General features: G+C 43.1%; 1 protein-coding gene across 5 annotated transcripts; it reads left to right on the forward strand.

Annotated features, from left to right (window-relative positions):
* The first annotated feature begins 1,436 nt into the window (after positions 1-1,436).
* Positions 1,437-10,946, forward strand: znf512 (zinc finger protein 512). Of its 5 annotated transcripts, XM_034580959.1 has the most exons (18): positions 1,437-1,901; positions 2,927-3,027; positions 3,146-3,201; positions 3,346-3,404; positions 3,921-4,341; positions 4,378-4,492; positions 4,779-4,841; positions 4,932-5,033; positions 5,207-5,331; positions 5,401-5,487; positions 5,559-5,657; positions 5,969-6,136; positions 6,609-6,806; positions 6,927-7,028; positions 7,280-7,342; positions 7,663-7,761; positions 7,870-8,494; positions 8,529-10,338. In XM_034580959.1, the coding sequence occupies exons 2-18, from the start codon at positions 2,928-2,930 to the stop codon at positions 8,720-8,722; spliced, it is 2,676 nt and encodes an 891-aa protein (XP_034436850.1). In that variant the 5' UTR covers positions 1,437-1,901; position 2,927; the 3' UTR covers positions 8,723-10,338. The 5 variants fall into 5 exon arrangements, with proteins under 5 accessions (XP_034436850.1, XP_034436848.1, XP_034436849.1 ...); XM_034580957.1 differs by having other exon boundaries at positions 3,921-4,492; XM_034580958.1 differs by having other exon boundaries at positions 3,921-4,492; positions 4,938-5,033.
* Positions 10,947-11,951: the final 1,005 nt, after the last annotated feature.

Raw genomic sequence — 11,951 nt, forward strand, 5'->3', positions numbered from 1 at the left:
GCAATAACTTTGCTTCAATTCAACTTAATTGAAGGACTTTTGGTGACATTTATCACTACATTCCTCAGTCTGTACTTTTTCCAAAATAGAGAAAAAATAAAATAAAATTATAATCACTTTGTTACAACGATGATAAAGCTCAACCAAAAAGAACACATGCATGTGACTCAGGTGTAATGTTTCTAAGTGTCTTCTTAATTTGTTGGGTCTCATACTGTCAGCTGACCTAAAAGACACACTGGTCTGTCCTCATGTCCTCCTTCATTCACTGTGAACCCAAGAGCAAGACAGGCTTCATCGGACTTTCTTTTCAACTTGGATTGTGAACACTGTCTTGTTTGTCACTGAGCTGCTGCTTCACGTGAACGAGCTCTGATCTCACTGTGTGTGTCTGAGCGAGTGAGTGGGGGCGGAGCCCCGGGGCCTGTGTGTGTGCGCAGTCTGGGGGCACACGGACGGACGGACACACACACACACACACACACACACACACACACACACACACACACACACACACACACACACACACACACACACACACACACACACATTCCCCCCTCCCGGTGCGCGACACAGTTTGAGAATCATTGGTATAAACACATTGAACGTGTTTTCTCACCTGGATATATCTGCGGCATGTCTCTGAAATAAAAACACACACAGAGAAACTTTCAGTCGACACAACTTAACAAAGCTGCATAAAGGTCAAATAAAAACACCAGTCGGTTTTAAACATCAGAAGCTGCTCAGCTCGAGCTTTCCTCCGGGACACAGAGTGGTAAATACCTGACGGGTTGATAATCTGTACTGTGTCGATGCATTGCAGAGGTTCAGCCGCTCACAGCCTCTTATTTCAACCACCTTAATGTAAGAAGCCTACTTACGAAATGGACTGATAGTCTCTGGATGTGGACGCGTCTGACATGTCGGCCCCACACTCTGCGGAATCAAGAAAACGCCCTGCAGTCGCTGAACGCCTGATGCACTTTCACTTTCACTTTCTACCACAGAGCACAGTGAGGGGGGGGGGGGGGGGGGGGTAGGCGGAGCGGAGACGTGTCAATGTTTAAACTGAGATTAGATAAGAAGCAGCTGTAACCAGTTCAGGATCAGTAAGTTTTATTTCTCTGAGACAGCGACATCTCGTGTGCGTTATCTTTTCAGGTCGACGTCCCAAGAACATCTTTGGGAACCTTCTTCAAAATGTGTACAAACTTCACTTTGACTTAAAGAAGGAGAATTTAACTTTTTGTTTCTTTGATTATTGTACAAATGTTCATTTTGACCCAAAGATTAACTGAGTGAAACTTTGTGGTTGAAGGTCAAAGGTCAAGGAGGCTGCCACGAGCTGTTTTTGTGAAAAATACTTTTTTTTTTTTTTTTTAATCTTGTGATCACAATATCTCAACAACACCTCGAGGTTATAAATTCACCCACACATGAATTAAATTGTAAACCAGGATCATTTTGATAAAGATATTAATTTCATGCAATACACCACAGGACAGATTTCTTCACTTTGATGGGAAAAGTGAAGAGATAACAACTAGATAACAGGTCGATCAGCTGCAACGTGACACTTCACCACTAGATGTCACTGAATCCCGCACACTGAACCTTTAAAGGCCTTATTTCCCACAGGTCCTGAAGGCAGCAGCAGATGCAGGAGGAGGGCGTTCCTCTGAAGAAAATCGGATCTCACAGCTGGACCGGTTCTTTTCTCACACTTCTCTGGTCCGGATCACCCCCCCTCTTGGACCGGGCCTGTGCTGGGTGTTCGAACCGCCTGCTGCTCACCAGGGCCGGGGACAGGAGGCCGGGGATAGGAGGCCGGGGCTCGGGCTGAGGACATGGAGGCTGTGACCGAGCTGTAGGACGAAGCCTCGCTGTTCCTCCTCCCGGTAAGAAACAATGGAAGGCGGCAGCAGCTCGTGTGAAACAGCGCCTGGAGGTCCAGGAGAACAGAAGTCCGGAGAACCCACTGGTTCTGCTGCAGATTCACGTTCACACCAGTTTCCCTTCGTCTGAAGACAAATGTTGTTTTAACCACGCAGGCTGGGATGATGCGTTCACGTGCTCCTGCCTCAGTGTGGAGCTGGTGATTTGGGATCATGGAACCATAACAACAACTGCAATCATATGACGATAATAATATGTAGATGTAATGTAAAGTCGCCCAGGTGTAAATCATTTCACTGCAATATGCATTTCTGTCTGTGTATTTCATAGATAATGTATTCCACTGTATTTATTCTGTTTACACTCTATGTTATTTCTATTCCATTCGTGTTCCTATAACTTCTTTGGGTTTCCATTTGATTTTTTCCTTCGTTTTATAATGCATATTTACTTATAAGAATAACAATACTAAATAATCATAATTATAATAATATAATAATAATTTAAAATCTCTATTCCATTCATGTTTTTATATTTTCTTTGTACGTTTACTTATTACTTTACTGATGTTTATTTTTCGACTATTCCTCTTTGCTGCTGTAACTCAGCTAATTTCCCTTTAGTGTGACTAATATATATCATAAAGATAATACATCACGTCAAATAAAGTCTGTGTCCTCATAGTTTGGATTCTCTGCCCAAATAATAATAATAACAATAATTATGGTGAAAATGGAAATGAAATAAGATAAAACAACTGTCTTCAGGAATAATTATGTATAATGTGATTAAGATTTAGTTTTACATGCAAACCGATTCGAGCAGGAGCAGGTGGAGGCGTCATGTGACACCAACTGTTTTAACTCATATGATGATATATATATATATAAAATAGCAATAATGTATAGAATGAAAACACGATTGAAGTTTCACAGACAGAAAATGAGTATTTCACAGTAAAATTAAGTGATGTGTATGTTTATGATCTTTTCTTTTCTTGTGATTTCTCCCGGCTGTCGGCTCATAGAATGGACCCTGCCCACGTCGGAGGGGATATGTCACCTCTGTATGTGCCAAGAAAAAGAAAGTCAGCCCAGTCACACCTTAAAAGTGGATCTCTATGTCCAGGTACACAAAATAAAATGACAAATTCACATCATTACAATCAGTGTGAACGTGACTGTGAAACATCAGGATGGAGCTAGTTTCAGTTTTTCATTAATTTGAGTTTAAATCTCTCCTACAGTTGTTCAGCGATTGCCGGAGAGAGACTGTGAATCGAACGCAGGTGGATACACTAAGGTGAGAGTGAATGGATTATACACCACATCCTGCTGGTGTTGCATTTGTGGGGTCGTACCAGTAAATGTTGCTAATTAAAACACACAATCTGTCGACTTTATGCAAAGCGTTGGATCTTCACAGTTCTGTACTTGAATGTTTTAGGATGACGAGTCTCAAGCCCACGGTTCTCTGAAGATGAAACGGACGTACGGTAGAAAAAGGTAACAGAGCGATTCATTGCACCTTAAATGAGACATTTTATGCTCATATTCAGGTTGAACATTTTAATTAGTGTTATGTTTTCATGCTCTAATGTTCAGAAAACACATCACGTGCATTATGCAAATGTGTGACATCGTGACACATGACATCATTGATGTAGAAGTATTATATAATCCAAGAAGTTACTTGTTTTTGTTGATCTTAAGATGTAATTCAGGCTAAGATAGTTTATTTGAACTTAAGGATGCGTAAAAGTCAACAAACACAACGTTAAGAAAATTCCTGGATTCAGGCGTTTGTCTGGTTGTATTATTTTATCTTGTCTCAGATATTAATAAAACCTCTTATCTGTTACCAGTTTGGAAACTTTGAAAGCTTGATGATGATGATGATGATGATGATGATGATGATGATGATGACGACGAAGAAAAGCCAGTGACAGTCTAACCCCACGTTTGAACGTCTATCTGCTCCGCCAGTCTTTTCTGACACGTATAATATCTTTTTGACATCAGGTACGAGGACCTCCAGAGTGTTTCCATGGGAACAGTAGATTACCCAACCCCCAGCTGCTCAGTGATGTCATCAGGTGACCTGGCCAATGGGGTGGACCCAGGCTCCATGGCTCCACCCACAGCGAGGCTCCCTCCGAGGCTGGTGGCGAAGGAGGCGTGGCCTCAAGGCCCTGAAGCCTGTAGGGAGCAGTCCCAGCCTCAGGACCAGAGCTGTAACTCCAGGGAAAGAGGCCCCAACACCTGGGCCCCGGTTCGAGACCGACCCCAGGAGCAGGTGTGGAACTCTGGCAGAGAGCGAGCGGGACACTCGTGTCCAGACCAGACATGGATGTCAGGCAGGGACAGAGCTCATGGGGGACAGGAGCAGGCCTGGATGACGGGTCAGGACCGGGGTCCTGAGCAGGGCTGGGCAGCCGGCAGAGACCGAGGCCAGGATCAGGCCTGGAACGCCGGCAGGGATCCAGGAAGAGAGCAGGTCTCCTCTGGGCCGGAGCCGGCGTGGGGATCGGGACGAAACCAAGAACTAGTTTGGAGCAACACGAGCAGAGACAGAGGACACGTCTGGAGACCAGGTACAAAGATCCCAGACGCACAATTTCTCACAATTGTGTTGTCAAATATCTCAAGTTATGAATAGTATTTATTTATAGTGGACTGATTGGCTGCTGCACCTCTGTTTTCAAAATACTACAAATTGGCCTGAATTAACAAATATCAGTTATTTATCCTGAATCCATATTTATGGTGCATATACCTGAGTTTTTAATGTTAAATGCTCAAATTAAACTGTCCTCAAAGTGTATGCACGAGTATGTTTTGCTGATCTGTTGGTTTTGTTCCTCCTGTGTGGTTTTAAAGAGCTGAACATGAAGAAGGTCCAGAGACCAGAGATGGAGCAGCCACCAGAGAGCAGAGACTCCTGTGAGTTCACATCCTGTCTCATATTTAACCAAGTGGTGGCTGCTGCAGTTTGGGTCATGAACCCTACTCTTGTTGTTCTTAATGTTTCAGGTTCAGACGCAGCCAGTGGTGAAGCCTCCACATCTCAGTCCAGTGAGGATCACAAACCTCCAGTTGTCTCCAGTAAGAAGGAGCCTCCTACCTACGCTCCAGGTGAGAGACGTAAACAGGTTGAGTCTGTACTTCTACTTTTACTTGAGTATCTGTACTTCTACTTGAGTAAATAATGTGTGTACTTTTGCCACCTCTTCTAAATGAACCTCCAAACCGGCCATAACACCACCTCTTCTTCCGTGGAGTAAAATAGATAATGTTTCTCCCGACAGGAAGTCCAGAGGAGCGCTGGCAGCTCCAGATTGTGGCCAAAGGCAGAGTCACCTGTCCCAAATGTAAGAGTGTGAGCAGGAAGACGGTGGAGGGGCTGAAGAAGCACATGGAGAACTGCCGACTGGTGAGTACAGATTAAACATGAAGCAAAGCCCCGTTCACACCTGATGTTAACATGTGTCCCTGTGTGCAGCAACCGTTCACCTGTCAACACTGTGGGAAACAGCTGAAGTCTTCCACGGGGATGAAGTACCACGTCATGGCCGACCACAGCCACCTGGTAAGAGTCTCCCTCTCTGGTTCCTGCTGTGCCGACCTTCAGGTCTTTCCTCTCATGTTTTCTCTCTGTAGCCTTCAGCAGAAGAAGCCAAGGACCTGGACGACCGCACCATAAAAGACAAACTGCGCAAAATCCTGAAGCGACTGGGCAAACTAAAATGCTCCAAAGAGGTAAACTGACAAATCATATGGTGTCATATTGGCCACTTTATTGCATTAATTGAGATGCATAAACCATGCACACAGAAACACATCATATCTCACAATGTTCAAGAAAGAGAAACAGAAATCCTGGCTCTGCCCCCTGATCCATATCTGCACGTTTACCCCCCGGACTCATATCCCATCCATCCACCCAGTTTTATGGAAATCCATCCAGGAGTCTTTGCACAAACAAACAAGGTTATAAGTAAGATACGATAAGAGAAGATACTTTTTCTATATTTCCATAATATGTTCTTTTCTCTGTTTCCCCGTCTCAGGGCTGTACTGCTGCGTTCACCAGCATCATGGGCTACGTCTACCACATGAAGAAGTGTGGGAAGGAGGAGTCCGAGCTGGAGAAGCTGTTGCTGAACTGTTCTCACTGTGGGAAGACATACAAATCCAAGGCTGGTCTGGAATACCACCTTAAATCAGAGCACGCTCCTGTGAGTCAGGTTTTTAATTTGACTCAGATCACAGAAACTTAATGAACATAAATAAACAGGATCTTAGTTATAGGCTTTAAAGTCTTAAATCCATCAACGTATTACGTACGAGGTCTGAAGTACGATTTTGTTAATGTTGTTTCGTCCGTTACCTTTAGTGATAAATACATTAACACACTGTAATAAAACTACAAACAAGACCAACATGAGGTTTCAATTGTTTTTTTTCTTCTTAAACTTGAACTTATCTTCAATTATGAGGAAGATCAAGTGATTCAGAGACTCTGATTCCTTCATATCTGTTGTACTCGTCGTAAATATAAAATTTAATTCATTATAGTCTTAAAAAGTTCTAAATTTAACTTATTGAAACCTGCAGAAACTCTTATAAAGCAAACATGTTTCACACAAAAAGAACATTTGAATGAATAGCACCATAAAACCTTCAAACTGTGTCCTTCCCGTTACCCAGACGCCCCAAAAGCCTGAGGAAGACGAGGCTCTGAAGGCCCAGAGGGAGGCCAACCCGGAGAGGACGCCGAGCGGCCGGGTGCAGCGGGCCTCCGCACAGGTGGCCAACTTCCACTTGGCTGAAATCGCCAGCAACGACCTCCCCAAAGACTGGCCCAAGAGGAAGTTTCAGTGCGACCTGGTGCCCGACGACAAGAAGGCAAGAGGACATTTGTATGGAGGAGGAGTGGAGAATCCTTGTGTATTTATCTATACTCTGATCTATGGAAGAATGAATGAACCTTTGCACTTTAATTAACCTGCGTTCTGTGCTTGGTAGTTAAAATACGCTCGACCAGGCCTCCCTGCCTTCAGCCAGGAGGTGCTGAGGAAGTGGAAGAACGAGGTGAAGCTGCAGAGGAAAGTCCACTGTCCCAACCAGGTAGAAAACATCACTTCACATGCTGCATGTAAATTCATTGATAACGTTTTATATATACTGTGTATATATATATATATACACAGTATATATATAATATCTGCTGATATGAGCCTTTAACAGACATATTGGAATGAGTTTGCCAATGTGTGAGATTTCTATTTGTCAAATCCTTCTCTGTTGTCTTTATTTGTTCATCTCTCAAGTCCAATAATCAGGTTGTGTTGTTGGTTTAATATCATCTGTGTCCTCAGGGCTGTGGCTGCACCTACACCAGTGTGTCTGGGCTGAAGGCTCATCTGGGCCTGTGCATCAGGGTGAGTTCATTCTGTTCCAGACTGACAATGATCCCACACATCATAATACACCTTGATGACCCCAGTGCAGATGCAGTGAATCGTTAAGGCCACGTCTACACTAGATCGATCTCCATCCACACGAGCACTTTAGCTCTGCATCAGTCATAATCACCTGAAAACATATATTGACTATGAAACAGACCCAGAGTTTTCAAACTACAACAGGACCACCTCTATTTCAGGCGCTCAAACATTCTGGAGTGACCGTAGCAGCAATGTAGTAGTGTTGATGTTCCAGTGCTCAGTGGTCACAGATTTCTTATTTGATCCCATTTCAGGGTGATTTTGAAGCTGGAAAATACAGATGTCTCATCTGCAACAAAGAGTTTAACTCTGAGAGTGGAGTGAAATATCACATCAACTCTATCCATTCACAGGTAATGACATAGTTCACATGTATCGTATCACCGCACAACCACTGTTTGGACTTCCCCTGTTGACCTGTCCTTGTGTTTCCTCTCCTCTCGCTACATGCGTGTCGACAGGACTGGTTTGTGACCAACAAGAAGGCCTCCAAAACGTTTGAGAAGTTCCTGAAAAACCAGCACAAGGAGTTAATCCATAATGTGGACAAGCAGATTGTGGATCAGTATCACCAACACCACCTCCAGCATCACACTCACGTCCACTGCCCCCATCACCATCACCATCACCATCAGCAGCAGCAGCAGCTGCAGCAGCAGCAGCTGCAGCATCTCCAGCTCCAGCCCATGCAGCACCCTCTGCAGCCGCTGCATCACCTCCAGCACCAAACCCAGCTCCTCCATCCAGAGCACCAGAACCTCCCCCCGCAGGCGGACGCCCAGCTTCAGCAGCCCATCCTGCAGTACACCCCTCTGGAGCCTCCTGCGGGACCGCTGTGGGTGGACATGGACCGGAGAGGAGTCGTGCACGGGTCGGAGCAGGCCCCGCTCCACATGGAGGTGGCCGCCGAGGACAAACCCGCAGAGGACGGCAGAGAGATGGTGGAGGATAGAGAGAAGGGAGAGGGAGGAGCGGAGAGGGGGAAGGCTGACGGGAAGAGGAAGGATTGCTTTGGGTTCGATGCAGGTGGAGGCGTCAGCAGCTCGTCCAGCGAATTGGAGGTGGAGTGGAATCTGAAAGGGCCGGGCGTCATGGAGCCGCACCCTGAGGCCGGGAAGCAACAGCGTGGAACTTAAAGACGTCCCTGAAAACTTCCCCTCGTGGTCGTCAAGCGCTATCGTGCACCGGAGCAACAACAGAGGTAGGAAGAGACACCATCTGGAGTCTGTCCACATTTTATTAGACCTAGAAAGTTTTCCTCAAGACAGGGCAGCTAACGACAGAGCTGCACTTCTTGAGAAAGCTTTTCTGTGATGATTGGAAGGAAAACCTCAAGGTGTCACCGTGGATGGAGACTTCATGTTTCTCTGTATCGAAATGTTTGTTGCTGTGAAGCTCAGAGAAATCGTAGTTCTACCATTTATCTGTGTTTGTATGTAACAGATTCTTAAAACGTGTCTTATACTTTTAAAAGGTTTGATAAACACACTCTTTGTCTTTTACGTTTACCTGAAAGGGAAGAAGTTGCTCTAACTTGAAGAGAGGATGCTTCGGTATTTTTGTTAAACCGGTCCAGTCGTTCTCTGTCTGAAAACATTTGTGCCTCTTGAATATGATTTATAACTTCACACGACTCATCATCATCATCACGTGGAATCCGAGCTCATTTAAAAGCCTTTTCTGGGCTAAAGAGGATCAGTTCCACCTTTTCTCCTCATTTCCATCTGTGGCAATAAATGTCTGCTGGCTACTGAAATGGGCAAAAAAAAGTTTCTCTGCAGAGCTAAAAGGTTTCCATCAAGATTGCGTCTTGTCTGACCAACAGAACGAAACAAAAGTTAGTAAGTTTTGTATAATATCGACAAAGAAAATCATTAAATCTGATGTATTTATTATTTATCCTGAAGCTGGAGCTAGAAAACTTCTGACAACTAAAATTGTTAATCAATAATCAAAATAATCGCCCAACTGATTTCCTGCGATGGATTTAATAAATTGATCTTATTTGTTTTCGGTTAGGAAGGAAGTTTAACGTTAAATTGTGTAAATCGTTTTAAACATTCCAAGTGTTCACTAAACAAACTTCCATCAGCAGGGGAACGAAGAAAAGCACAGAAATATGAATAAAGACTCATCGATCTTGTCACAGTGAAGGGACGACGTCAGAGAGGCTGTTTTATTTATCTTCACAGCGTAGCACGAGTCCTCTTCACCTCAGAGTCGTGAACCGTACTGAAGGAAAAGCATTTAACATGGAGCGTTCAAACACAGACCTGCGTTCACCTCCGAATATTTAACCAATAGCATGTAGCCTAACGTTTATATACTCTATCTACAATAGTGCTTATGGATGGTTCGTTTGTTTGACTCTATTTTGTATTTTTCTTTTCACATTTATGAATGTTTTTGATTCTTAGTTTCTCTCCTGTTCTGCACTTCAGTTTCCTTTTAAAACAACAATGATTCTTCCCTTTAATCTGTGAATCTGTCTTAAACAAACTGTGTTAATGTATTTTACTGTTTCTGTTGAAAGTGTTTTCCTCTTCACTTCCCTCCATCAGATGCCTTTAGAGAGATCCGCCTGTGTCGTTAAAAGTGGAAAAAACCTCCTGTGCTGCATGGGAAGTATTTCAGAAAGCGGGATTTCTGTCTTTATTAATAACCGAGTATTTTATGAAGTAGTGATTTCTATTATTTTACATCAGGCCTGATAAGAAGTCTAACACAGTTTTTCTTCAGGCTTTGTTCCCAGAACGTTCTGTGGGAATCCGTCCAGCAGTTTTTTGCCTAACGTCTCTCAACAGAGCTCATTCGTCCATCAAGGCCCAACAGTTCAGTTAAATTCAAGCTGCAGGAAATCACACACACTCATAGATGTCAGCTCCCTCAATGTGCCTGATATTTTTCATCAAGATACGTGAATTATTCTCTTGGAAGACTCTCAAGAAAGTGATACAAATTCCTGAATCCTCACCAAAATTCAATAGTTTCTCCTCATTTGGTTGTTCTGGTTTTCTTACAAACAAACAAACCAAAGAGCAAACTAAAGGACGGAGGTGACCACAGAACCACTGCTGGTTCCCTCTGATCCTGAGTGTGACCTCTGACTCACTGTGTTGAAATACTTCCCATGTCCTTTACGCTTGTGACCAAATCTTTATCACCATGCTTGCCCTTCGAACTGTTTGATAGCACAAAGAGAAGCAGGTTTATTTCACAGAGCACCTTGGATCCCTGACCTCATTTTCTTTTTTTTTAAAAGCTTCTTACGTCAAATTAGAGTTCAATATCTGACATTTAATAATTTAAACTAAGGCTCAGACATGTTAGTTATGATAGAACTACTGAGACTTTTACATTTCGTCACATTGCTTTTCACCGTACAGCAGCAGCTTATGTTTTTATTGAGGCTGGAGCACAGTTCTATTATCTAAACTAGGTAAAAAACTAGATTGTCACTCAGTAGAGTTCATACTTCCTTCAAGGTCCAACAGTCCCCTTATGAAACCACATTTACTGGTAAATTCCTTGGTGGAGGGATAAAAACCTTATCATATATTTCTTTTATTTTGGTGCCAGTAGATGAGCTATAAACAACCATTTACCACAGGCAACCAATTCCACAGTAGAGAGGACTAGTGAGGGTCATCAATTTGTTTTCAAATACTAGAGGTTGAGTTTAGAAAGCTGGATTGAATTTATGTTGCACTCTGTTAAGGAGATTTTGATTTCATGACTTGTTGGAGGGTTTAATGTGGCTCAAGGGAAGAATACATCAAATTTAGGTGGAGATCCAGGAAAGCTTTTCACTTTCTTTGGCTTTGTGAGACAGTCTTTGACATTCTCACCATTTCTCAGAGGATAGTCAAAGACATTTGATGTTTAGGGAACTGATGATTGCGGGTGAGTGAAACTTGGTGCAGCTTAATTGAATGTCAGGGACTGTTGGGCCTTGGAGGAGGTGAGAGCTCCTGAGAGCCGTTCAACTCATTGAATGTTGTTGAATCAACCCCCTGCAGACACTGTGACTCGACGTATTTAGTGAACGTGTAAACTCGTGGTTGAACTCTTTGATTTGGTCTCGACCTCCAGAACTAGCATCTTGTGAAAAAGATGGCCGTCATAGATGTGATGTTGGGGCAGAAGTTGTGTTTTTAAACCATTGACAGTGAAGAAGCTCTGTGCGTCAAATGAATATTGAAATGAACGAAACACTGTTGTCATGTCTTAGTGCCTCATCCCCAACATCCATACAGATAAAACATATATATATATATATTGTCTAGACCAGATTTAATTAAGATTCAGTAATAGAAAGCAGTTACTTTTTTCTTTTTGTGGTATATAATTTCTACCCAAGTAAAAAACTGTTATTGTCTCTTTAAAAACTCTGTAAATGAATATGTTATGACTTGTTTTTTAGAAGTTACGTGCTGCTGTTTCATAGTTCCAGCAGTGTTATAACAACAGATAATTAAAAGTTGAATTCATGGTCCTTGTGTCCTCTGTGATGTTTGTACTATGAGCTGGACGGTAAGAAAAG

The sequence above is a fragment of the Hippoglossus hippoglossus genome, chromosome 24 (genome assembly GCF_009819705.1).
Source record: "Hippoglossus hippoglossus isolate fHipHip1 chromosome 24, fHipHip1.pri, whole genome shotgun sequence".
NCBI classification, from domain to species: domain Eukaryota; kingdom Metazoa; phylum Chordata; class Actinopteri; order Pleuronectiformes; family Pleuronectidae; genus Hippoglossus; species Hippoglossus hippoglossus.